This window comes from Perissodus microlepis, chromosome 2 (genome assembly GCF_051167445.1).
Source record: "Perissodus microlepis isolate ML-2025 ecotype Zambia chromosome 2, ASM5116744v1, whole genome shotgun sequence".
NCBI lineage: Eukaryota > Metazoa > Chordata > Actinopteri > Cichliformes > Cichlidae > Perissodus > Perissodus microlepis.
The window spans coordinates 10,330,307-10,357,045 of record NC_140462.1 but is presented as its reverse complement, the minus strand read 5'-3'; the positions used below and the strand labels follow the sequence as shown (position 1 = coordinate 10,357,045).

General features: G+C 40.8%; 2 protein-coding genes across 3 annotated transcripts; one reads left to right on the top strand and one right to left on the bottom strand.

The window, feature by feature from the left end:
* The first annotated feature begins 2,277 nt into the window (after window positions 1–2,277).
* On the top strand, window positions 2,278–8,083 carry rbm22 (RNA binding motif protein 22). Its single transcript, XM_084944926.1, has 11 exons — window positions 2,278–2,375; window positions 3,513–3,566; window positions 3,674–3,703; window positions 3,841–3,973; window positions 4,084–4,184; window positions 4,392–4,564; window positions 4,700–4,900; window positions 5,763–5,927; window positions 6,302–6,390; window positions 7,118–7,246; window positions 7,394–8,083. Exons 1-11 carry the CDS (start codon window positions 2,322–2,324, stop codon window positions 7,546–7,548), a joined length of 1,284 nt encoding a protein of 427 aa, XP_084801052.1. The 5' UTR covers window positions 2,278–2,321; the 3' UTR covers window positions 7,549–8,083.
* Window positions 8,084–8,166: 83 nt separating this feature from the next.
* On the bottom strand, window positions 8,167–17,318 carry LOC146392297 (myozenin-2-like). Of its 2 annotated transcripts, none has more exons than XM_084944936.1 (6): window positions 17,211–17,318; window positions 15,333–15,426; window positions 12,200–12,348; window positions 11,801–11,954; window positions 11,030–11,213; window positions 8,167–8,687 (listed from the first exon to the last, which is right to left on the bottom strand). In XM_084944936.1, exons 2-6 carry the CDS (start codon window positions 15,412–15,414, stop codon window positions 8,504–8,506), a joined length of 753 nt encoding a protein of 250 aa, XP_084801062.1. In that variant the 5' UTR covers window positions 15,415–15,426; window positions 17,211–17,318; the 3' UTR covers window positions 8,167–8,503. The 2 variants fall into 2 exon arrangements, with proteins under 2 accessions (XP_084801062.1, XP_084801068.1); XM_084944942.1 differs by having other exon boundaries at window positions 11,873–11,954.
* Window positions 17,319–26,739: the final 9,421 nt, after the last annotated feature.

The window sequence follows — 26,739 nt, the reverse complement described above, 5'->3', positions numbered from 1 at the left end:
TCCCTCTGATATGCGCATGCATGCATGCAAGCTACAGAACTCCTCAAAGAAATCACTGTGCGATCTTGTTCCTGCAGGAGATTACTGCGGGAGCGTCCCTGATTGACAATGCGGAGATTATTTGTCTTCTTGTGCTTCCACGTTTGTCGCAAACTATTACAATTGCACTTAAAAGTTTTTGATTTTTTTTTTGGAAAATGGGTAGTTGAGGGAAAGGAATGCTATGCGCACAAGGAGCCAACATTTAGGTCATTTAACCGGTTTTGCATCAGTCTCTGTTTCCTTATAAGAATCACTTACACAGTGTTGAGTCATAGTGGCTTTATCACTGTATTACTACAGTTATCCTTTCACACTACAGTATTTTCATTATCTTGTGAAGGATATGTCTAATAGAATACTTGTATTTGCAACCATATTCTTGGTGATGCTTAATAATACAAAACATTTCACAGCAAACATCAATATCTTTGAATCATCTGCAATAAAACTGGTGACGACGGTCCATAATAGCCTAAATAACAACCAACTGTCTGTCATGTCATGTGCCAAACAGATTCACACAGTATCAAGGCGATGACTTCTTGAAGCAGCTCTGTAACACGAGGCATCTGAGATGCAGCAGCACACCTACACGTCCTCTGACCTTGTGACTCTTGCAGTTGGTGATTTTAATTACAGGCCGGTTAATCCGAGACAAAGCCGTCCTTCAAAACAACTTTGGCTCACATGATCAAGGAGAAAGGGTCAGAAAACTCATTAGGACAAAAGGGCTGTGCCCAAAAGGTTTGCTTTGTTGTGCTATAGGGCAAGAGACTGCCTGTTCACCCCATTTGAAGAAAAACAACAGGACAAGGCCAGTGGAAATTTCTGCTCCCCTATTATGTAAATATGATTACTCAAACCCTCAATCATTAACAAATGGAGCCACCTATCTGATAGAATTCAACCAGTTTATACTTGAAATCCTAAATCTAAGTAAGAGATCAAAAGAAAAAGGACAACATGGGGATTTTCCACTTGGAGGTGACCATAAAGAATCCCAGACGCTTCATCTTGACTTGCTAAAGGGCAGCTGCATGCTGCCAGTGCTCCAGACCTCCATCTAATCCCTGCCCTCTGACTCCACAACCTCTCTGACCTTAAATAAACATTAGGGACTTAGTTTCCATCTGTAATCTTCAACATCCTTTGGCCCACTAATTGGAGTTTCACACCGCAAAGACACCCTGACCTGAATCAGAGCAGGTGGATAGACAAACTATGTGTGTGTGTGTGTGTGTGTGTGTGTGTGTGTCGAGGACACAATTGGCTTACACAAGCTCTCACACATCAACCAAGCAGTCTGTCTGTCTCCTGTTTTTCCCTGTCTCCGGAAATAGCACTTTGCAGCCTTTGTTTACAACAAATATCTCTGTATCAGCACCTCAGTTAAGCAAATAAAGCATTAAAGTCATTCTAAACCTCCCCACAGGCTGTAAGGGATATCATATTAGGTCACTGATTTTTTTTAAGACATACTCAAAAAACACCAGTTGCGTTTTCTGTTTTTGGGGTAAATTAATATTATACACTTTCACAATTAACAGTTCGTGTCATAGAGCCAAAGGGAAAAGCACACAACAAAAACACACTCAGGTTTACACCCAAGGTGCAGATGGACGAGTCGGGGTTAGTATTTCTACTATACTCACAGTTATTCTCTGATATTTACGTTCCCATTTTATTTTATCGTAAACCTGATAGTTTCTTGAAATAGAGCGACATCCTTAGGTGAAACGTGGCTATCTGGCCCGCGGTGCATTGTGGGCTTTTGTAGTCTCGCAGACTACACAAGATTCCCACATCCCACTAAACTAAACACATCCTCAAACTGACTCCTGATAGAACACATCCTAGACTTAAAAGTAAAAACAATAGTCAATTTAAAAATGTGTCGCCTTTCGCCCAGTGTAGAGCGAGGTTTGCAGGGTTGCCAGTTCTGCAGTTTTCCCGGAACTGGGCTACAGTTAAAATGCTGCAGGGTAAAAATTATTGGTTAAGTAGACACATTTCGAAGGAACTTACATGTACATCTATAAATACAAATTCATTTTTGAAATGAAACAATTCATACATGAATATGCAGTTACATACATGTTTACATATCCCAACAAACTGGTTCTAGTTCACATGTCATCCACTTACAGGTACTCTCTGCCAGCCGCTGCCTGTACCGCTACCAGCGTTGGCTGATGTGGGCGCCAGTTTTGATTGGCTATTGGGGTGGTTTTTCACGCACAGACCTGGCAACCCGTTCCGGTTGATCCACAGTCTGCAAAATGGCGACTTCCCTAGGCTCCAACACTTACAACAGACAGAACTGGGAAGACGCGGTACGTTTTATTGGGGTTATATGTTGCCGAGTGGTTTCAATGATTGAAGCACATTATGTTAAGTTTCATTTCACGAGTTAATATAATCGCGAAACACGCTAGCTTTTTATTAAACTAGTCAGTTTTCTTGATAGTTAGCCTTCCGCTAGCTAGCGGTAGCTAGTTGTAGAAGCGTGGCTGCTAGTTCGTTAGCTCACCTGTGTACATTATTGCTTTCGATATTTTACATTAGTTCGTGGAACATACCTTTTTCCACTGGATCCAACGAGACCATATTATAGAGTGTAGTAAAAAACGACAGTGGCTGAGCTTACAGCTATCATTGCTAACGTAACCTAACCCTGCGCTGTGTGATAGTTAACTGGCTGCACCTATAAAGGCCAGCACTAGCAGGCTAACAATGCTAAAACGATGGTAGGCGGACGAAAGTTTGCTTATATAAATGAATATGAGGAAACGAAAAAAGCCACACCATCCTGGGTGGAACCGTTCTAAGTGACACGGAAAAAACGAACCTTCTTGTTAGGGAGGTTTGACAGCGGTGTTGTAAAAATATTAGAGAAAATTTAGTCTAAAAATAAAGTCTTTACACTACTGGGTAAATTCAACAGCGACTGATTGTTATTTAAGGTCACAAACAGACCAGTCCTTAGTTGGAAACAAAACAAAGGAAACAAAAAACGTGTTTGTGACCTACCTGAACATTATTTACCCTATTAGGCAACAAATCAGTTTCCCTTATTGAGCTATGACACCACAGGGCATTTATCCAATGTTGGTTTTGTTAAGATGCTAGACTATAAACTTTGCAACCCTAGATTATGTAGATGGCGCTTCAGCCATAAGATCTGCCTATATTTAGATGTTTGGCTGATGCTGTCTGTGAGACGGATTAGGGCAAGGCCGTTTTCAGCACCCAGCACTTGGACTGAAACAGCATCCTTTAACAGATGGCAAAATAGGTCCCATAGCACGTCTTGTATTCAGTCTTACCTGTACGTGTGCCAAGGTGCTCACAGCAGAAGGTGAAGCAGAGATGGGGAGCCAAGTCGGTCTGTTGAATAACTTAATTCGAGGGATTGTTGGATAAACCGAAGATTACAGTGCTTGATTTTCACGGTTTCTTCTATTCCTCAGGATTTTCCGATTTTGTGTCAGACATGTTTAGGAGAAAATCCTTACATTCGTATGGTGAGTGAGCATCCCTGTGTCTTCATAGCAAATTCAAGACTGTTTTCTTGTAGTGTTAATAATCAGCAAATGTGCAAGTCCAAATATGTTCATGCTTTGTTTTACAGACCAAGGAAAAATATGGGAAAGAATGCAAGGTATGTTTGTTTTTTTTTTTTCTCTTTCGCGTTAACTGTTTAAATTGTACATATTTAGCCCACATTGTATTTTTTGATGCATGTACAATGACAATAAAGGGCTATTCTATTCTAATACGTCGCTCTCCGCCTATCAGATCTGTGCTCGGCCCTTTACCGTGTTCCGATGGTGTCCAGGAACACGGATGCGTTTCAAAAAGACAGAAGTCTGTCAGACCTGCAGTAAAATGAAAAATGTTTGTCAGACGTGTCTGCTGGACCTGGAGTATGGTGAGTCTCTCAGATCGGCTCCTCTGGGTTTTGTTGCTGTGCAGATTTCATGAGCCCCTCATTTATGTAGTTCTGAGCGTAACCCTCCTGTCGTATCTTGTGTTTGACAGGTTTGCCTATCCAAGTCCGAGACACTGGACTCTCCGTTAAAGATGAGGTTCCTCGGTCAGATGTGAATAAAGAGTACTACACACAGAACATGGAGAGAGAGGTAAAAAAAAAAAGCTCCTTTCTCATGACTGCAGTATGATTTTATTTTTCTTTTTTTTTGTTTTGGGTTTGTTTATTTTTTAAGTTGTTATGCTTGCTCAGTGATAACAGTCTTTACTGGTCCAATGTCTGATCCAGTGTGTTTTTTTAAGCAAACATAAGAGAGATTTTCCATCCATCATGCCTCTCTGGACTTTTTTGTTTACAGATAGCCAATTCCGATGGCACTCGGCCAGTGGGCCAGCTTGGTAAGGCTCCAAGTTCTAGTGATATGTTGCTGAAGTTGGCTCGGACCACACCATATTACAAGAGGAACCGGCCACACATCTGCTCCTTCTGGGTCAAGGGAGAGTGTAAGAGAGGGGAGGAATGTCCCTACAGGTGAGTGCCATGATGCTAGTCTCCATGGAGCTGATTCTTTCTTTTGATATCAGCTCACATATATTAAGACATCGCTATGGGTTAGTTGAAGTGTCATATCATACTTTTTTGTTTTCGGTTGCCATCTTTACACAGGCATGAGAAGCCCACAGACCCTGATGACCCTCTAGCAGACCAAAACATAAAGGATCGTTACTATGGCATCAATGACCCAGTGGCTGACAAATTGCTAAAGCGGGCTTCAACTATGCCCCGACTGGACCCACCAGAGGACAAATCCATCACCACTCTCTACATCGGGGGGTTGGGAGACACTGTTACAGATGGAGACCTCAAGTAAGCATTTCTATTTCATAATGACCTCTTTTACAGCTTGCTGTGATAATTTATTGTTATGCCTCGATGCCCGGGACAGCCGTGGCTGGAGGCATTGTGTTTTTGGCTGTCTGTTCATCCATCTGTTCCATTCCTATCTTATCTCTCTCATCACTATTTAAATCAGGCGCAAACAAAGATGAGCTGGTTAGAATAATACAAAATACAGATGTCTAATTATACTAAAATGATCATAGCGTATGTATCTTTGTATGCTCCTTATCGCCTCCAACACAAGTGCACTAATCTTGATGAAACTTTGTATAAACATTGCCTAGGGCAGTGGTGAGTGGCAACATTTATATGGCCTATAGGAATATTTTATAGAAATCCCACAGTCGTTTATTGTTGTACATTTGACAGTTCAATTGAGCGGTGCAGTGTCAGAATAGAATGTTGCCACAATATAATGTATCATAGCATTACACTGTAATGATCATAGCATATGTACGTTTGTTCCTTCTCCGCGATGCATAGCAAGGGCGTTTGGCAGTAATACAAAATGCTGATGGGATGTTCTACGAGAGCAATTTGCTGAGTGTTACTCAAAGAAATAAGTCAGGAAAAGAAGAAGAGATTGTGGTCATATGTCACGTTTGGTCAGATTCTAAATTGGTAACACTAATCTTTTGTGCCTGCTTAATAAACTCTTCTAAAGCTTCCGCTACATGTATTATTAGGCTAGACAGCTGTTGTTGCCAGCTAGAGGGTTACAGCCACAAGCGGATATTGTTATTTCTACTTACTGCAACACAGCAAAATTTACAAAGTATTTTTATTTCACTATTTTGTGTATGATGATCTCTTATCTGTGTCATTGCAGGAGTCACTTCTACCAGTTTGGTGAAATCCGAACCATTACCATAGTCCAAAGGCAGCAGTGCGCTTTCATCCAGTTTGCCACGCGGCAGTCGGCTGAAACGGCTGCTGAAAAGTCCTTCAACAAACTCATTATTAACGGACGAAGACTCACTGTCAAGTGGGGAAGGTAAGAATCCGATCAAAAGTTAAACATTGTCCAGCTTTGTGAATATTAAGAGCAACACCAGAAGGTACTGAATCCATTAAAGGGGGCTCATAACAATGTGCATTACAAAACATCATTTTGCAATCTGATTTATAAGCTTAACGCCCATAAACCCCCATCAAGGAGAGCCATTTAGGTGAAGATGTAAATTTTAAAAGTGATAATTTGCCATGTTTAAAGGTAACGCCCTGACATAATGCTTGACTCAAAGTGGAAATGTAGAAAGAGTTGAATCAAATTATGTCAGGCAGGAGGCTTAAAATTGTTTTTGTCCTGGATGGTGAATGTTGCAGTGTCATTAGTCATTGTCTGACTTGTGCTGTGTGCCCATTTAGGTCCCAGGCAGCAAGAGGAAAGGAGGGAATCAAAGATGGTGTCAGTGAGATGGGTACCAGACTTGATCCTGTGCCTGGACTGCCCGGAGGTGAGTCTGGAAGAGTGTGAGGATGTGTGTGTGTGTGTGCACGCTTCGGGGTTGGTGCTGTCTGAAAGCTGAAGAACATTTAGAGTTGGTCTTGCGGCGCTGAGCATTTGTGGTAGATGTGTATGGGCAGGATTTCAGCTGTGCTTGATTCAGGGTTGAAAATGTTCCTTATTTATCTTATACTGTGCTATTCAGTTCATCATCTGTCCCACACCAGTCGTTTTAGCTTTTCTCCCTTAAACCTTCAGTTCTGTACTGACACTGGTGGGGAATAGAGTCACTGCAGAGGGGAAAAAAAGCTGAGTGAATGTGACTTTTGGAGTAAAGCAAAGAGTCTGCCGTTCCTTTTTTTTCAGTGTTTCAAGGTAGTTGCACTTTAGAGCACAAATAAGATTGTGTGCAGCTCCACAAAACCTTGGAGGAAGTTGCCACATTTGCAGATTTCATGTGAATCCAAGTGGAATGGACACTTCATCTGCTGTGACTGCGTATGTACTGCAGCTCAGGCTCAGCTGTCAGACACAGCGAGCAGAGGAGAAAGCGAGCTGTTGCATGCTGTTTGATGTCTGCATCTAATTCTTATTTGTTGTTTTACAAACTCTCAATTAATATGAAATCTGTGCATGTAGAATTGGGCTAATTTAGCAAAATCGGACATAAAAAACATCTTGCTGGCCTGTTGACATTTCCTGTTTAGTTTCTAAAACTTTGCTCTTCTTTGCACTAGCTCTGCCCCCACCGCCAGCTCTAGATGAAGAGCCTCCTGCCAACTACTTCAACCTTGACCCCAGCTCCTCTCCTGCTGTCATGAACATTGCATTACCCCCACCTCCAGGCATCAATCCACCTCCTCCAGGTAAAATTATGACTTATGTGTATTTTATAGTATAGTTTATGAAAATAAAATTTTAAAAAGCCATCAGTCTTGGTTTAGTCACTTACATAGGTGTACACAGTTTGTAATTGTAGATACTTAGCATGTTTATTTCCTTTGCTCCCTTAGGCTTTGGCCCTCCAATGTTTCACCACATGGGTCCCATGGCCCCACCTATGCCCCCTCCAATGAGCATGAGACCTCCAGGTCAAATCCACTACCCCTCTCAGGATCCTCAGCGCATGGGTGCCCATGCTGCACATGGAGCACGTCATGGCGATTAGCAGTCGGAGGGAAGTCGTGCTGTTATTAGATGTCGCTCTTCTCCTTGTGTTCAACCTGGTCAGGACACATTGCAAACTGGCGGTGAACCCAAAGGCAACGTCTGGGAGCAGGACATCGCATAGAAAACAGTTGGGTTTTTTTTTTTTAAGTACTCCACCTGCAGAGCAGTGAATGATGTGAAGAAGCACCATCTGTGTCTGGAGAGACGACAACCAGGATCTTGCAAGTTGTCAAAAAGTAGCCAAAACGGCATCTGAACACCGGAGCCTAACGTTTTAAAAGACTTTAAAAACAAGAGCGCTGACCACACGGGTTTCAAAGCCTCCTGTGGTAGGAACCATTGTGTGTGTATATATAAAATGTTTTTCCTTAGGTTAAACTTGTATTTGTCACATTGTGTGTAGTATAACGTGCAGTTAGCTTCTGTTCATTTCAGTTGACTTTTTTTATTTGACATCATCTGACTTACTTTATTGTAAGGCTTTCTTTGAATATTGTTTTCATTTGTCATTAAAACGGCTAACTTTTTCCATCCATCGTCTCTGTGTGCATTATTCATCATTACTTGTATAACAGCGTATGGCAGCTTCTGATTAATAGAGAAGATGTAAAGCTGTAGAGTGAAGGGAAAGGAGAGGGGAGGCAGACATTGAGACATTGATGGGATCAGATACTGCTCGAGGTGACAAACAGGAACAATAGGTAGGACTGATCAGCCTGTGGCAGCATTGTCCTGGACTTGACTGAGTGTGTAATGAACTTGGGAGTTCGCCTCAGCTCATCAATCCACAGCAGTAGAAAACCACTTTGTATATCATGCAGGAGTACTTTTTTTCTTCTTCTTCTCCCCTGCGGTGCTTTAGGATTAACAGAGGGTTCATCTTTGTAGGAGGAGAGGGGCGAGCATAGACCAGAGTTTCAGTCTTTAGCTTCTTTTAGTCTGTCAGCTTCTCTTCATAGTTCATTAGATTCAGGGCAGTAATCGGGTCCCCATCCCCTGGGTGCTCTGTTGAAGTTGGGGCGACGGCACATGCGGTCCAGAGCGATGCCAGGAAGTTGCTGGGATTCTACAGCCTCAAAGCTGATCACCGGGATCACCCGTTTGCTTGCCACAGCGCCCCCAAATGGCATTGGAGATCTGAGAAACAAAGAAGAGTCTTTAGTGGTTAAGTAAACACTTTATGGTGGAACATTTCCTAGAAGTGTTAGCTTACACTCCTTCCCTTAAAGCGGGTGTCTTTCACATGATACCTAATATGAATTTGGATGTCCCTGCTCTAAACAGAAGGCTCTTTTAACGGTTAAAAAAAGAAAAAAGAAAAACCCTAACAGGCATCGGGGGTGAACTTGACCTCCTTGACTCACACTGCTGCTCTCACTGTTAGAGTTCAGATTTAATTAAGCCTTCATAATAACTTTAAGTGTGTAAAAAGATCCTTCCACATTGGCTTCAGTTTCAACCTGGCTGTCAGATTTTATTTATTTGACAGCTTCAAGTGAGTAAAGCCAGTTGGTCTTTCATACAGGGAGTGCAGAATTATTAGGCAAATGAGTATTTTGTCCACATCATCCTCTTCATGCATGTTGTCTTACTCCAAGCTGTATAGGCTCGAAAGCCTACTACCAATTAAGCATATTAGGTGATGTGCATCTCTGTAATGAGAAGGGGTGTGGTCTAATGACATCAACACCCTATATCAGGTGTGCATAATTATTAGGCAACTTCCTTTCCTTTGGCAAAATGGGTCAAAAGAAGGACTTGACAGGCTCAGAAAAGTCAAAAATAGTGAGATATCTTGCAGAGGGATGCAGCAGTCTCAAAATTGCAAAGCTTCTGAAGCGTGATCATCGAACAATCAAGCGTTTCATTCAAAATAGTCAACAGGGTCGCAAGAAGCGTGTGGAAAAACCAAGGCGCAAAATAACTGCCCATGAACTGAGAAAAGTCAAGCGTGCAGCTGCCAAGATGCCACTTGCCACCAGTTTGGCCATATTTCAGAGCTGCAACATCACTGGAGTGCCCAAAAGCACAAGGTGTGCAATACTCAGAGACATGGCCAAGGTAAGAAAGGCTGAAAGACGACCACCACTGAACAAGACACACAAGCTGAAACGTCAAGACTGGGCCAAGAAATATCTCAAGACTGATTTTTCTAAGGTTTTATGGACTGATGAAATGAGAGTGAGTCTTGATGGGCCAGATGGATGGGCCCGTGGCTGGATTGGTAAAGGGCAGAGAGCTCCAGTCCGACTCAGACGCCAGCAAGGTGGAGGTGGAGTACTGGTTTGGGCTGGTATCATCAAAGATGAGCTTGTGGGGCCTTTTCGGGTTGAGGATGGAGTCAAGCTCAACTCCCAGTCCTACTGCCAGTTTCTGGAAGACACCTTCTTCAAGCAGTGGTACAGGAAGAAGTCTGCATCCTTCAAGAAAAACATGATTTTCATGCAGGACAATGCTCCATCACACGCGTCCAAGTACTCCACAGCGTGGCTGGCAAGAAAGGGTATAAAAGAAGAAAAACTAATGACATGGCCACCTTGTTCACCTGATCTGAACCCCATTGAGAACCTGTGGTCCATCATCAAATGTGAGATTTACAAGGAGGGAAAACAGTACACCTCTCTGAACAGTGTCTGGGAGGCTGTGGTTGCTGCTGCACGCAATGTCGATGGTGAACAGATCAAAACACTGACAGAATCCATGGATGGCAGGCTTTTGAGTGTCCTTGCAAAGAAAGGTGGCTATATTGGTCGCTGATTTGTTTTTGTTTTGTTTTTGAATGTCAGAAATGTATATTTGTGAATGTGGAGATGTTATATTGGTTTCACTGGTAAAAATAAATAATTGAAATGGGTATATATTTGTTTTTTGTTAAGTTGCCTAATAATTATGCACAGTAATAGTCACCTGCACACACAGATATCCCCCTAAAATAGCTAAAACTAAAAACAAACTAAAAACTACTTCCAAAAACATTCAGCTTTGATATTAATGAGTTTTTTGGGTTCATTGAGAACATGGTTGTTGTTCAATAATAAAATTATTCCTCAAAAATACAACTTGCCTAATAATTCTGCACTCCCTGTATATTCTCCGTTTATCCGTCTGACCAAGCGTAACCTTTGTCCTGCCCTCGCTTGTGTGATGCAATTCCTTGTGTGCCATGAGAAACGTGATTCTCTTTCGTGTGCTGGTTTGTCCTGTGGGGCCATTTAAAAGCTTGCAACCCCTCAGTAGATCGTTTTTCAAGAGCCAGTGTTCAAAATAGCCATCACAGATACGTCACTCCTAAGGAAGTGCAAGCCAGACACTGGATTAATTTTCAAACCATGGAAACATGGAGCGGAGCCGAGGGGAAGATATGATAGTGATGGATAATGTGGTGAGGTCATCTGTGGGACTATTTGTAGAACTGTGGGCTTCTAACAGACTAAGATTTACCACTTTTTGATTTATTTGGTGTGAAAGGGCAGATTTACCTGTTGAAGCACCTGTAGTTGGAAGGCTGTAGTCTTTGTGGGGGCTGGGGCAGCTGAGTATTGAGGGTGTTCAGGAGCTCCTCATTGTCTCCCAAAGCTTCCATCCATGGTGAGCAGTAGGATTTGGGGATTACCGTCGTGTTGAACTTCTCACGAGGAATTTCCTTCAGAGGGCCGGAATACCCTGACATGAGCAAAAATGTAGTATCAGCGGCTAAAAATAGCACACCGCTTTGGGCAAAGAGAAAAGTTTGACTTCAGTTGTGAGTGTGTGCTAAATTCTATGTAAATGAGCTCAACTAAAAAAAACTCAAAACCCACTAGATAAAAATCATAAAAGCTCTCCTTATTAAAGCAGACACAGATCTAATATGAATATGTTTGATATAACCCCTGTCAATAGGAAATAGGAACTACAGTAATTAGATCTCAGTGTGAATCCCTGATAATAAACAGTGCTTATCTCACTGTCAGTCAGAGTGTAAGCGGTGCCTTCTGTTGGGGCAAATACACAACAGCACTCGGCAAAGATGCTCACACTTAATTGCTTTCTACAAACTGCCAACTCTCCTGGCACCAATAACCATCAAACAAATCCATGTGCCCGATGCATTTCCAAAACAAAGGTGAGCACTTGCAAACCAGAGTGTGCTACAATGACCATGCATTGCTCAAGCGTTTCCTCTATCCAGGCACTGGCATTGCAACGAGCAAGTCTCATGGCTTGTGCTTTTGGCAGTCCTTGGCAATCCTTTCATTGTCGTGTATTACCTGGAGCCAGGACATCAGGACTGCCCTTCTTTGCTACAGTCTTCTGAAGGTTCATGACCAGGCTATGCTTACCAGGGATGGAGAAAGCCTGGTTCTCTTTTCCTGCCTGCACCTCTTGGATGACTTGCTGGGTAGGAATGGGCTCCGCATAAACCTAGGAAAGATACTGGGTTAATTTACTTATTACTTTCCTAACAAGTTTCCTTGTTGTGATGTTGATATGGCAGTAATTCTTCATGATGTGAGGTAAAGTGGCCTCTTGCTGTACTACAAATTGCACAAGGGCCAAGAAAATGCTTTTTTGCTATTAATCGTAACTGTTTGATCCATGTAGCACACTAAGCTGTTACAAGAGAGCATACACATGAGAAACAGTTTCCTAATCTCTCACTTTCTTACATTACTGGTGTTGGCAGCACTCTCTACTGTGAATCTCTCAGCCCTCTTCTGTCTCTCCTGAAACATGCGAGAACCCCGATTAGAGAGAAGGTTGAGCTCCTCCATCATCACGTCTTTTGGAACGCTGATCTTCTTCCCTAGGTTCAAACCTTGTGCAAAACAGGATACACAAAGAGATACTCAAGTTTTAAAAACTGATTACACGTGGCATTTTTTAAGTTACAGCTCATACTACAGAAAATAATTTGCTTCAAGATTTTGTGCAGTGAGGCAGCGTGGATTTGACCCTCCATAAATACTTTTAGCTGTTGGTGCTAATTAATGATGGCAACAACTTGCAGACATTTGGAAGGAGGAGGGCAGTAACAACAGGCTATTAAGGACCTTTGGCAAATCATAAGGTCCCCTCTGGTCCTCTTATTTCTGTCAACATTAAACAGCTGAGAGGGACTTATATATAAAAGTAAAAGCATGGGAAGCCTCACTTAGTTGGTATCCTCAGAGCTTTTGCTCAGGGTCTCTTCTTGTGTGATATCCCGGCACTGTGGAGGGTCTCAAATAGCCTCAAGGTGATGTCAAGAGGTGTGTAATGTCTGTTGTGGTCCAAGGTTGCATGGGTAACCGGCATATAAATAGGCTCTTTGGATGAAAGACTTGTGTAAGAGCGGCTCTCTTACTTGCACATGATAAGTGTTCGGGGAGGTTTGGGCATGTGTCATCCTGGAGGAGCTGTCTTTGATCAGCTTGTGTAAAATTCAGTGGTGGGAGTCACATTTTGCTGAGTTTAGGAGACTTAGTTTCAAAGCGTAGCTGGTGGCCAAAACTGGAAAACAAACAGTGCAAATGGGATGGTCCCCACTGGAATGTGCAGAGAATTTCAACAGCACTTTGGCCTTCTGGGGATTTTGGTATACTACAGTTCATTTCTCTCCAGGCAGCGGGCTAGCATGTGCTGATGTTTGCCTCAGTTCAATCTGTTGGTCACCAGAGATGGGCAGTAACGCGTTACTTGTAACGCGTTACTGTAATCCGATTACTTTTTTCAAGTAACGAGTAAAGTAAGGGATTACTATTGCAAAAACGGTAATTAGATTACCGTTACTTTCCCGTAGGAACCCTGCGTTACTGCGTTACTAAAACCGTGATTTTTTGCAAGAATGTCTCATGACAGTGACGTAAGCGAGTGTGACGTTTGTGACAACAGCTGTGTGCAGATCAACAATGGATAATATATTGAGTGCAGGAGAGAGTATGAGCGTGCAGCGTTTAAAGCGTGGAAGTACTGACCTTATTTTGAGCTTGATTCCATAAAAAGTGACAAAAACATTAGCGTCCGTTGTGCGTGGGAAGAAAACTTCTTTTTACAGCGAAAAAAACCCCTAAGCTTCCGAGCAAGCACCGAGTGCGCTATGACGTAATGGGAAATTCACAGAGAAACTCGCGGATTCTTCCACTGACCGCTGCGGCACACCTGCACGAGGGTAAACCTCCGCCTACCCTGCTCCTGTTTTACAGGTGAAAATAGAGCAACAGGACTGCTAGTCTTTGACTTTATTTATTTTCTGCTGTGTTTTACTTGCATCTATTTGAAAGAGTGAGTGTAAACACACACAAAAAAATATTTTATGTGCTGGAATGTGCAGAAAATAGGTTTAAATGTTAAACTAATTTATTCAAGTCAGAGAATGGTGCATATAATTACATTTTTGCTTGATGCATAAAGTTAAAAGATTAAAACTAATAAAACAAGTTTTAAAAAGGGACTTTTCCATTTGATTACATTTTGTAATGGATTATGCAGAAAAAGTAGAATTGGGCTGAAAGATCTATAGCTTTATTACCTATTCAGGTTGTAAATCGTGTTTTTAAAAAGTAACTAAGTAACTAAGTAATTAATTACTTTTGAAAATAAGTAATCAGTAAAGTAACGGGATTACTTTTTTGGGTAAGTAATCAGTAATTAGTTACTGATTACTTTTTTCAAGTAACTTGACCAACACTGTTGGTCACAGATATGCTATATGTCACACGGGACATGGGCTCATATCCACACGTTATTTTATGGAATATGAGGAACTGTGATCCTGCATGAGGAAGTTAGGAGTAGAAGAGAAGTATGTGAGGGTGATACAAGACCTGCATGAGAACAGTGAGAGATTGGTGAAGTGTGTGGTAGGAGTGACAGTTCAAGGTGGGAGTGGAATTACTTTCAGCCCCTTCCTTTTTGCAATGATTGATGGAAAAAAAAAAAAAAGATGGTGCTGGCAAAGGTCGGCAGCCTTAACCCAATTTCCTTTGGAAATATATATATATATTTTGGAAAGTTTTATTGAATTGAATTGAATTGAATGGACGGGCTGACAAATGAGATCGGACACAAGTTTTTGTGGACTATGATGTTTGCAGAAGACATTATGATCTGTAGTGAGAATAGCGAACAGATGGGAGAGAGCCTGGAGATGCGGAGGTATGCTCTGGAGAGAAGAGGAATGAAAGTCAGTAGAAGCAAGACAGAAATCATGAGTGTGAATGAGAGGGACAGAGGTGGAAAGGTGAAGATGCAAGGAGTGTATGCAGTAAAGGTGGATGAGTTTAAATATCTGGGGTGATCCAAAGCAATGGACAGTGCACAAGAGAGGTGAAGAAGAGAGTGCAGACAGGGTGGAGTGGGTGGAGATGAGTGTTAGGGGTGGATTTGTGGCAGAAGGGAAAGGGAAGGTTTATAAGATGGTAGTGAGACCTGCTATGAGGTATGGTTTGGAGATGGTGTCTCTGACAAAAAGACAGAAGGCGGTGCTGAAGATGTTAAGACTTTCATTGGGAGTGACCAGGATGTACAAGATTAGAAATGAGTCGTATAGAAGAGGGATAGTGGAGAAATGATGTTGAATATAGAGGTACGAGGAAAAAAACCACAGAGAAGATGGATGTAGTGAAGGAGGACAGAGAGCCTCTGTGAGAGATAATGGGATAAAGGTAGATGATCTAAAGGGACCAACTAAAAGAAGAAGTAGACCAACGTGCATAACTGCACTGAAACTAATATGCAAATGTTTTGTACACATATGTCAGTTCTATTTCCTGATGTCCTGACATAGGCAGTAATAAAACAAAGCATCTAAAATACACTTACCTCCCCTGACTTCCTTAGACAGACCCTTAGTCTGCAACAACCTCTGCTTAGTCATGTGATTCACGTCTGACTGCATCATCATTCACAGCTTCCTCTAAGGAACACATACATTTTCATCATCAGTGTAAGGGCTAATGTGTAATTTTTCCCATATAACATAAACACAGAATCTTTTTTTAACTCTAAATAATTTAGTGACATTTTATAATTAGATATTTTTATATCACCGATGTTGATAAAACTTAGCTATGCCACCCCTCACCCATATGCCACAAATCCTTAGCAATGTAACCCAGTACTTAAAGAAAAATGTTTGGATTCTGTGTAAAATGTAAGAAATACAGATTGCAAAAAATTACAAAAGATCGATTAGACCAATTTCTTAAACGAGAAACTTAAGATTAAGCCATACTGAATATGTTAAGTAGAGAATTATCTTTTGGTCAGATGGATTATAAACAACTTCTTGCACAAATTCTCTGCATCCTGTGGGTTAAAAAAGAAAGGGACGATCCAGCTTAGAGCTGGAAAGCACCTACCTGCTATTTGCAGAGACTATCCATATTATGCAAATCTGGAGAGGCATTATTGATGCTGAACGTTATACACAGGCATCGGAACATACAGTTGGGTTCATAAATATTTGGACAATGACACAACACTTGTAGCAGTGTCTCTGCACACCAAAATAGATTTGAAATCACACAGTCAAGATGTGATTGAAGTGCAAGTGTTAAACTTTAATTTAAGGGGTTCTATAAAAGTATGGCATTAACTTTCAAGGAATCGCAGCCAATTTTATAAACAGTCCTCAAAAATAATTGGGCAAAGTCATACATACAAATATAAGGATTGTCTATTTTAAGAAAATACCAATTGTACTGATTTGGCTACTTCAGATCTTTAATATTTAATTTGCCACAGAATAACAACAGAGACAGGCCTCACCTGGTCAAGAACCTCCTTGTAAATCAAAGTCCAATTACTTATGATCCTCTGAAAATGTGGGACTGTGTTTAAAAACGCCTGTGATTCCCAAAGAGTTCATGTATTTTTTTAAACCCCTCAAATTAAAGCCTAAAGGCTACACTATAGTCACATGACTGTCATAAATCCACTGTGGTGGTGCACAGAGGCAAAATTACGAAAAGAGAAGGTCTTAATTATTTTACTAAAACTAAACCATATTCATAAGATCATGACTGTAAAGTTAAAGACTTTGGGCTCTAAACTTGGGTGCCTGCAGTCCGGGCCTGTCAGTCACTGAGAGCGTTTGGTGCACCATGAAACCCAAATTATGACAAGGGAGACCGCAAACCGTTAAGTAGCTGAAATCGTATATCAAGTGAGTACAAGAAAATAATAAACTTGGTCAATAAAGTCCTCAAACTCTTACAGGCTGTCTGTCGCATGTAGAAAAGTAAACAAAAAAAAAAACCCCAACCAACCAACCAAAAAAACAAAAAACAAAAAACAGTATAAAAACAGTATAAAAAACAGTTTTTGTCAAAACAAAGTTAAAAATTAATAAAATCATGTCAGTGTTTACATTTAATCTGCACTCATTTCACACACATATAGTCAATGATGATTTGCACTGCATCACCATACTCTTTTTTAAAAAGGCGGCCCAGCTTTCTTTGAAAAAAATTTATATTCTGCAGATTTTTTTTTTGGCACACACGTACTCCGGTCATGCGTTATAACCTCATGGGTCTAAACAAAACGGGCAGATTACTTCTTTACAATGAAAATAAAAATATTCACTTAGCTGTTCAGTCATGCTTCTGATAAACAGTCATTTATGAATCCTGTGTCTTATGTCACTCCTTATTTGGATCATACAAAGGTCTGACCTCCCCTTATTTTAGTCCTTACCTGCTTCTCTTGCTTCTGCTGCCTGCCTGTTTGCCGAGTGTTGGAGCTGATTGGGGTGTTTGTGTGGTTTGTTCTTTTACTGTTGCTGGGATGCTTCCACGCTCCACTCTGACACTCCTCAGCACAGAGGGAGCAGTCTGTATAAAACTCATCCCAAGATGCCTCCAGTGCTTACCTCACTGAGTTTATTTTAGCAGAGGGGTAAGAGGGCGAGGATGGATCGAGGGAGTATTTGAGTAGGAGGGGTGGCACTAGCGATTTAGGGAAAGGGACGAGCACAAAGATTTACCTCCTGACCTCAAGCTTCTGTGATGATAAAAATCGGATCCCTTCAGCGTGTGTGTTTGATGACAGCAGCTGTCCAGACACTTGCGCACTGAGGCCAAGCACCCAGCCTCCCCCGTTGCAAACTTAGACACTAGAACGCGGTTTTGGAGAAAGAGCTTCAGGACTGATCCGAGGTTGTGACTCTGAATCTAGTTTGGTTGTTCTTTGAGTTTCTAAAGGTGGGAGACCTTTAGCTGAGTTATTCGGCTGTGTAAATGATCACAGTAAGCAACCATGCAATACTTTTACTATCTGGATTTAATTTATTCGTTGGTTTACCAACTGCAGAGAAACTCCAATAGTGACTTCTGCATAAATACTTTTTGCCTTGTACAATGCGTAATGACCTTTAACTTTATTTTTGGATGCCCTTTTTGAACTAAAGTTAATTTTATCATGCAGTTTTTCTTCCCCCCACAAATTGATTCATTGAGCTCAGCAGGAGTCTGGAGGGGGGGAAAACCATTTTCTTTATCCCTGCTGAGATTGGATATCGATTTCGCACCTGCCCTGCTCCACAATACCACTATCTCCCAGTGGGAAGCCTCCCGGCCTGAAAGAAAATGTGAAGTCATCCCGAGTCACAGAAAATCAGCTGCAAACAAACAATAAAAGCTGAAGAGTTTCTGCCCATTAAAGGTTTATTTAAGAGTGTTTGTTTAGTAGAAAAAGCAATTTTGCTTTTTTTAAAGAAACCCCCCCCCCATAAAGGTTTAAACATTAAAAGAAAAAATAAATCTGCTTTGTGTGGTTCAGTCACATGTCGGGAACAGTGAAAACAGTTCATAACTCAAGTCTACTCTGAAGTAGATAAAGGAATAAATAAATAACACACACATACACATTCAGATTTTGTGCATTGATAATTTTATTGCAAACAAGAGGATGACAAAATGAAGGCAGAAGTTTTTCAAATTGGTCTCATCTGTGTTCGAGAGACTTCTTCCGCAGGGAGTTTGTGTCACATCGAGAGGTGCACAGCCACCAGGCACTGACAGCTGACACAAGAACAAACGAGTCCCATTCAGACTCAAGGGTTTTGTGCAATTAGGGCGCCTTTAAAATCGTTTGCCCCGCTGGCCTTCAGATGAATCCTTATTGGCAGAATGAAGAGCTGGAGAAAGCAAAAGCAGCAGTATAAGTACACGTCTTTTTATAGCTTCCCGCTAAAAGCTAAATGCATTAATATTCAGCTTGCAGCCCTGAAAAAGTCATCATTCTGAACTTTTCTTATCGCTTGCAGGTGCCTTGGGGAGGACTGTTGCAAGTCAGTCAGCTGGGGAGGCGTCTTGCTATATAGTGCTAGTCAGTCTGAGCTTCAATCCAGTGAGAAATAATGTATGGGCTTCTGTGTGAGAGTCATGACTTCATCAAGGAGTCGTACGGAGACGATGTGTGGAAGCTGGTCAGAGAGAGCAGATGTCAGGTGGGTACACTGGCATGGCTTTATGCTTTATAGTCATCCATGGACTAATAATATATTTTAGGTCTGTAGTGTGTGACTGCATCCAAGTCAACATGAGAGCACTTTTATTCATCGCTCTGTCACTTTTGCCTGAAAGGTCATAGTCAACAGGCCAGAACAGCTTCTTTATCTAAGTCAGAGCGTTTGCATTTGCAGGTCTATATTGAGAGTTTCATTCCCCGGATTGCAAAGGCAGCATGTAGAGTGACAGCAACACCCCACAAGAGGCTGATGAACTCCTGGGGTGTCTGCTTCCTGGGTTTTGTTGAGAAATATGGTTATGACAGGATCCTTGAGGTGAGAAAAGATACAGATGACAAAACTGTCACGGCTGTTGAGTGTTATGGTGTGTTCTGCTAGTGGGTGTTACATGAGTGTAATACCGTGCAGCTTCTTCCATATCCAGAAGATATCGGTGGGTTTGGAATAGCTTGTGTAACTGCAACAAAGGACTAATAACACTTAGATATAGCTGGCGGACTAAAACGTGGACTGTAAATGAAAGATATTCAGAGACAAGATGAAATAACATCAGACTGGATTATTTTTAAGATGGATGAAATATTCTGCATTAAACATCTTAAATGACTTTGTCCCTGTATGATTACTATATTAAAACAGTCAGAGTAACATGTGACTAAAGGTGTAATTTCTCTGTAATTAAATTGCATTTCACTGTATTTTATCAGTTCTTTAGATTTTTTCCCCACCTTATGGTAGAGATGTAGTAGGGATTTAGAACAGTGATGGTGAAAGGAAGAAAAAAAAGTTAGGCTTTGTTTCATCATTTTACGATTATTTAGGGATGCTACTTTGATGATTTGTTTTTTCTTGTAAGGCGATGAGGGAGAACAATCCTCAGCGGGTTTATATTTATATGATAAAGGGACAATCCATCATGCACATCAACATAGTCAAGATTAAATAAAGATAAAAAATAAAGATGTAAAAAAGCTAAATTAATCCAGTCCATAATACGGCATGTGCTCTGAGAATTACAGCTTACTTATGATGTACGATGAGGAAATATTGTTTTTCAGCAAAATTACCATGAAATTATGCATCACTTAAAACAACCTAGACTGTACTTAAATGTAATTACACTTTCATTTGTTTCCAGAAAAACGTGACTTGTCACCCCCTTATTCTAGTGTACCTACCTTAAAGTATTTGTAGGTAAATATAATTACATTAAAATTAAAATAAAATACAATGAATTTCCAGTTACTTACAAAGGGATTACATGCTTTGTTGCAGGGCACATTATAAAGGGTTTCCAAAGTCATTCTCTCTCCATCCAAGTGCTGTGCCGACACATACGTGACTTTGTCAATGGCCTTGATAACTTTCACGAATACCTGCTACCCCAAGGTGCAGCCTCCGACCTTCTTCTGCCAGGAGGAGGAGTGACCCTCCACTACAGGTCTGCTACAGCAGGGGTGGGGAGGTGGTCGGGGACTGACTGCAGCGTTGGACTGGGGCAGACAGGAGACATAACAACAGACATAAAAGCTGAAGTAGAGACAAGGAAAGGCTGCGTGGTTAATCTCTTTAGAAAGACATTAGATTTTCTTTGTCTGTCCCCTGCAGGAGTAAACAATAGGGCACTTTGCTAGGGGTCAGCTGAGGCAGATGTGGAAACAATTTTATGACACTGACATCCATGTGGAGGTGCTCTGTGAGCAGATGATTGGGGACTACTCCCATGTTACCATGAGGTGTGGAAACAGAGAAAAACATAGAAGATCAAGTGGTGGGAAGAACTCTTTATTTTCATTTATTGCAACTGGATACGTTTTTTTTTTCTGCATGTATTTTTGAAGCGACAGTTAAGATATAACATAAAAACATGAAATCAGTGGTTACCAAATCCTTTCGGCTCATGCCCCGCTGCCTTTTTCTATAGTTAAGATCTTCATGCTTCTTTCAACACAGTTTTTTTGAAAACTTAACTTTAAACTTTTAAAACAAGCACTCATCTGCTTCACTACACAGGCTGAACTTTGATAACTCAGCCTACCGGCACATCATGAAAGAGGATGAGGAAAAGCAGAAAATCTTTCCCATTACTTCTGACTTCTTCTTTGAGGTCTTCCCCTTTAACAGACAGGTAATTATTTTAAATTGCCCCCTCTTTATATAACCCCTGGCAGTCTGGAATGAAATGAAGACACACTCACTGATCCTTTAAATTATTTAGGACATGGTGGTGCAAAATGTTGGCTCGAGCCTGGCTACACTCTTCCCTGATCTGGATGGAAAGAAGTTCAATGAAACCTTCTTGGTGGCTCGCCCCCTTGTGGAGTTCACCTGGAACATGGTGAGAAATTTCAGACGGCAACAATGTTCTTGTTAACAGCAAATAAAGTTCAGGCTAGACACTAGTTAGATTACAATGTAGTCTTTAAAATATGAGCTATTCAGAATACTGATCTAGTATTGTGTAAACAGATAATCTCCAATCCCAAAAATCTGTTTCAGATCATATCCAAGCAGGTAGCTAAGCGAGAAGAAGCCCGGGTAAAACACGTTCATGAGTCCCAGTGCTTCAGCTTGTTTATCCGCACATTCTGACTATGAAAATGTCAGCTGCTCTGCTGACGTACATGTGGAGATCATGGCCCACCAGTCTGTCATCGGAGATGATTATAAAGGTCAAGTCCTCTCTGTTATTCGCAAAAATGTATGGCGAGACTCGTTGGGTTCTTCAAAATATTTATATATATTTTCAATACCTCTTTCTTTTCTTTTCAACATGAAACTGGAGCCAGTAGAAAGTTTCTGAAGTCCAAAGGCAGCCCAGAACAAAAGCTGAGACGGAGTCAGGCAAGCTTTCTCTCAGTTAGCGCTTCCTATGCCAAGCTGTTGTATCCAGCTTCACTCTGAGCACACAGATATGAGGGTATTATCTGTTTTCATCAAACTGCCATCAAGAAAATGAATAAAACTACTTCCCCAAATGTCAAACTACTCTTTTAAAAAATGCTAAGTCCATTAAGATGACATTGTTATCACAGTGTGCAAACCATTATCCCCCGCTGAAATGTACTGCTGAGTATCTACAGTTAAAATCTAACCTAAAACACCTCTCTGAATGTTTGCCTTCTCGCCGTTTGATTGCCCCTCTTTTAGGCCGTAACAGTGCTAATGCAATGGAGAGCTGGAGTGATGGGAGCTGCTGCCTCAAACTAAAAGGACAAATGAGATACATGCCAGAGTGGGAGTCCATCATCTTCCTGGGAACCCCTGTATAAAGCCTCACGTTCACCCCCGAAGACACACACATGCACACACACCAAGCACACACCTACACACACACAGAAAGAGAACTTTATTAAAAGGCTGCAGTTGAAAAGTAAAACATTCTAAAAAGCAGCAAGAGCTAAAGTGAATTACGAGCGAGAAATAAAAGCCTGGGCAGTGAATCAAATCAGAGGCCCATTCTAACAGCACTTACCATGCATGAAATGAGCTGCTAATTAGCTTGTAATCAGACAGTGCAGCTCTTGTGAGCCTAATGGGAACCCATTTGCAATTGAGAGTGTTTTCCACTGAGTACATTACAAAAACATCCCCCTCCTCTTCTAAAACATTTTGTTTTGCAAGCAAAATGCCCTTATCCCTGTATTGACAAAGTTAGTGAAATATCAAATGCCACACCACACTGCTTACATTATTAATGTTGCAGGAAACTGAAAAAAATAAAAATAATAATGCATCCCATGATCACAGTTTTTAAATCCTACAATTTTATAAGTAATGATAGTATAATTTGATCTTATTACACATAACTACCACTATCATTGTTAATTAATGTATTTTTCCACCTCCACTGTCTTTCACTGCATATGGAGGTTGGAGAGCCTCAATGCGATGTTTAAGACTGGCTTGTACATCAGTGACCTGAGGCTGCACGACTCGAGCACAGACCTGGTGCTGGAGGGAACGCAACAGTGAGAGGAGCTAAAGAGAGCTCTCATACAGGTACTTGGTGCTAAAGTGCAGCTGTATTCTGTATGAGTGATCGGCTCGCTTGTCAACCTGTATTATGCAAAGTTGCTCTAAAGCCCAGCTTTCAGTCTAGCAGAACCAGTTTACCAACCTTTTGCACAAACTAATACTTTTTCTCTCTTTCTTCTCACTGGGGAAAACCAGGAGCAAAAGCAGTCGAGTAAGCTGGAGGAGAGCGTGAAGTTGCTGGACTATGAGATGAAGAAGACTGAAGACCTTCTTTACAGGATGATGCAGAAAGGAGAGCTGGCTGTGAACACTTCGGCTGTTAGAAAATGCTGTTTTTCTACTGTCTGTACCAAGCTAAGCTAACTGTTATTGCACACAGGTGGTACTGTCTTTGTACAACATGCTGGGAAAGAAACCTTGAAGGTAATAAAAGGTCATTTGTTTACAAATGTTCTGGTAAATAATGTGGCTCCATGTCAAAGAAATGTTTCTTCTTCTTGCACAGAAAAAGGCAAGTGAATATATATTACCAGCATAACTTTGATAAATTTTATAATGTCTTCAGCGGACTCAGTTTGCCTCATCAATATTAGGATACAGACGCTGCCATTAAATACTTGCCTTTAATTGGCTCTAATTAACTCTAAAAGAAATTGAGATGAAAGAAAATGGTCCATCTATAATGAAGAGGGGAGTACTGAGGGTAGCTGTCATAACAGCATGGTTTGCTGTGGCTGCGCTAGGGAGTGAAGAAGGCCCTGAGACACACTAACTCACACGCATGTATGAAGCACTTAAAAAAGTCGAATTTTTTTTTCATTACATCTCCAATCTAGCATTTACTCAAGCATAAACTGAGCTGTTTATATTGTGAAGAGTTCCCAGACACTTTGTGTCTTTTCTCCCAGGTTGTGACCTTCCTTTTCAGTGATGCAGGGATTTACTCGCATTTGCAGCCACATCACACTGAGGCAGGTGGTCTCCATGCTCAACACCATGTACACCCTACTTGACACGCTCAGTGTGACACAACACATCTTTAACTTTTTTCTTTCTTATTGTAAGTAAGAAAGAACACTTGTCCTTTATTATGCAGGTTGAGTACAGTGGAGATGCAGACACGGTAGTTGCTGTGACATGGCCTTAGACATGGTGCACTCCATAGATCACCTCAAAGACCAATCTAACAGCAAAAACATACCAATTTTTCTTGGTGGCTAGAAGCTGCGTAAACTCCGGTGACAACAATTAAATACAATTTAATACAAGTCATGCTAACTTAAAATAAAGAAATTCTGTAATATTAATTATGGTAGTTGACATATTTATTTATTAATTTTAGGAAGCTTAGGGTAGTTAAAGGAAATATTATTGGAAAATTAAGGGCGAGGCGATAGAATCCCTCTTACATACACCGCACAGCTTTCTAAAGAATGCTTTAATGAATGTATGACAAGCAACTGGAAATGGATCATTGGCTAGAAGTTATTCATCACTGCAGGTGTCTCAGTCATGGTGGATTGTTGCTAGCCAACTCTTGCAAAAAAATAGAGCCACAAAAATAAAAGTCTGTGCATGATAATAATAACTGAAAAAAATACACAAATCAGGTTTAGACTGTACCAGTCCCACAACTTGTCAGTGTGGAAATGTTCCTTGCTCAGTATGTATGTATAGTCAGAATAGTAAGTAAGTAAGTAAAATTTATTTATATAGCGCTTTTCACAGATAAAAATCACAAAGTGCTTTACAACACAGGAAATGGGAATATAAAAACAATATAACAGTAAATAAAACAATGTAAAACAATAAAACTATAAAAACAGCATAAGAAGAAATTAATCAAATGCTTTTCTAAATAAAAATGTCTTCAGCTGTTTCTTAAAAGAATCAATGGAGTCCGTGCAGCGAAGAGACAGTGGGAGAGAATTCCACAACCGTGGTGCCACAGTCTGAAAGGCCCGATCACCACGAGTTTTAAAACGAGTGCGCGGTACCACCAGCAGTCTCTGATCTAATGACCTTAAAGCCCGAGAAGATGTATGTGGTTTCAGCAGGTCAGATAAATATTGAGGAGCCTGACCATGTAGGGCCCTAAAGGTTAGAACTAAAATTTTAAAATGAAACCTAAAATTTACAGGCAACCAGTGAAGGGAGGCCAAGACTGGAGTGATATGCGATCTTCTCTTGGTGCCTGTTAAGAGACGTGCTGCAGCATTCTGCACAGTCTGAAGACGATTTAAGGCTGATTTGTTAAAACAAGTAAAAAGGCCATTACAATAGTCTAAACGAGAAGAAATAAAAGCATGAATAATCATCTCAAGTTCAAGCTTTGATACCATTAGTCTGAGTTTAGAAATATTCCGTAAATGATAAAAACAGTTTCGGACCAGCTGCTTAGAATGCTGCTCGAGCGACATCGAGCTGTCAAATATGACACCGAGATTTCTAAGGCTTGATTTTACATAAGGGTCTAAGAAGCTGATATGCTGTCTAATTTCTGGGACCATGTGGTCTGGAGCAATAATTAGAGTTTCTGTTGTCAGAGTTTAGTTGGAGAAAATTGTCATATAACCATTTGTTGATTTCTGTCAGGCAATTACTTAAATTAGACAATTTATAAAACTCAGACATTTTGAAGGAACAGTATAGTTGGATGTCGTCAGCATAGAGATGATAGGAGATATATTTATAGCGCTTAATAATTTGGCCTAGGGGAAATACATAAAGTAAAAAGAGAATTGGACCCAGGACAGATCCCTGAGGTACCCCACACGGCAAAACTGTTGATTCTGATGTGACATGATTCATGCAAACAGTAAAAGATCTCTCAGACAGATATGATATAAACCATTTTAAAACAACACCAGTAATCCCAAACAAGTTCTCGAGTCTGTTTATCATGATACTGTGATCTACAGTGTCAAAAGCAGAGCTGAGATCCAACAGGACCAGCACTGTATATTCTCCAGAGTCTGCTGCCATCAAGATATCACTAGATACTCTAAGTAAGGCCGTTTCAGTGGAATGCAATTTACGAAAACCAGACTGGAAAGTGTCCATAACAGCATTTTTATCCAGGAAATAGTTAAGTTGTTCTAGTACTACTTTTTCTAAAATTTTCGATATAAAAGGCAATTTGGATATTGGCCTATAACTGTTAGGAAGAGATGGATCCAGCTGGGGTTTCAGAATGTCTTTATTTAGTTATTGTTGGTAATTTGGGGGATTTTCTGGGGATTGATGAGTCTGTCAATCAGGAGCTGCACATTCAGAGAAGCAGTGCCTCCTACAAGCACCTGAAAGGAAGCCACCTCATGTCTGAAAGGAGGGGCATCGTTAGCATCAAGGTCAGCGATCGAAACTCTCCCCATAGCAACGACACCTACTTCATTTGTTGCACATAACGAGCCATTACAGAAACATGTAATCAATTATCTATTGCTGTGGAACAAATATCAAGCATCATTGTTTAAATCAATTCAGTACAATTTACCTCAAGAAATTGTTTAAAGTAGCAAATGACAGAAATAAGAACACAGGTCTCAAAAAACAGAGGATGAGGCAACGACGTAACAGTATTAAATAGTCTGAATGTTTAGAAAAGTATAACGTGCATGCCTGGATATTGTGGACGGGCCTTATGAGACCCAAAGACTGAGGGTTTCATTTGTGTTAATGGATGCCTACCAGCAAACAGAAAGGATAAACATTTATGAACCTCAGAAACACATGAAATAATAATAACTGACAATGTTTTGGCTCTGGGGAGTCAGC

Bases quoted from the DNA above. Each gene is read 5' to 3' on its own strand.
- rbm22 (XM_084944926.1), top strand. From the start codon at position 2,322: ATGGCGACTTCCCTAGGCTCCAACACTTACAACAGACAGAACTGGGAA. The intron at 3,567-3,673 runs GTGAGTGAGCAT...TTTGTTTTACAG, and splicing joins AAAATCCTTACATTCGTATG to ACCAAGGAAAAATATGGGAA. The intron at 4,565-4,699 runs GTGAGTGCCATG...ATCTTTACACAG, and splicing joins GGGGAGGAATGTCCCTACAG to GCATGAGAAGCCCACAGACC.
- LOC146392297 (XM_084944936.1), bottom strand. From the start codon at position 15,414: ATGATGATGCAGTCAGACGTGAATCACATGACTAAGCAGAGGTTGTTG. The intron at 12,349-15,332 runs GTAAGTGTATTT...GTTTTGCACAAG, and splicing joins GTCTAAGGAAGTCAGGGGAG to GTTTGAACCTAGGGAAGAAG. The intron at 11,955-12,199 runs GTAAGAAAGTGA...TATCTTTCCTAG, and splicing joins GTGCTGCCAACACCAGTAAT to GTTTATGCGGAGCCCATTCC.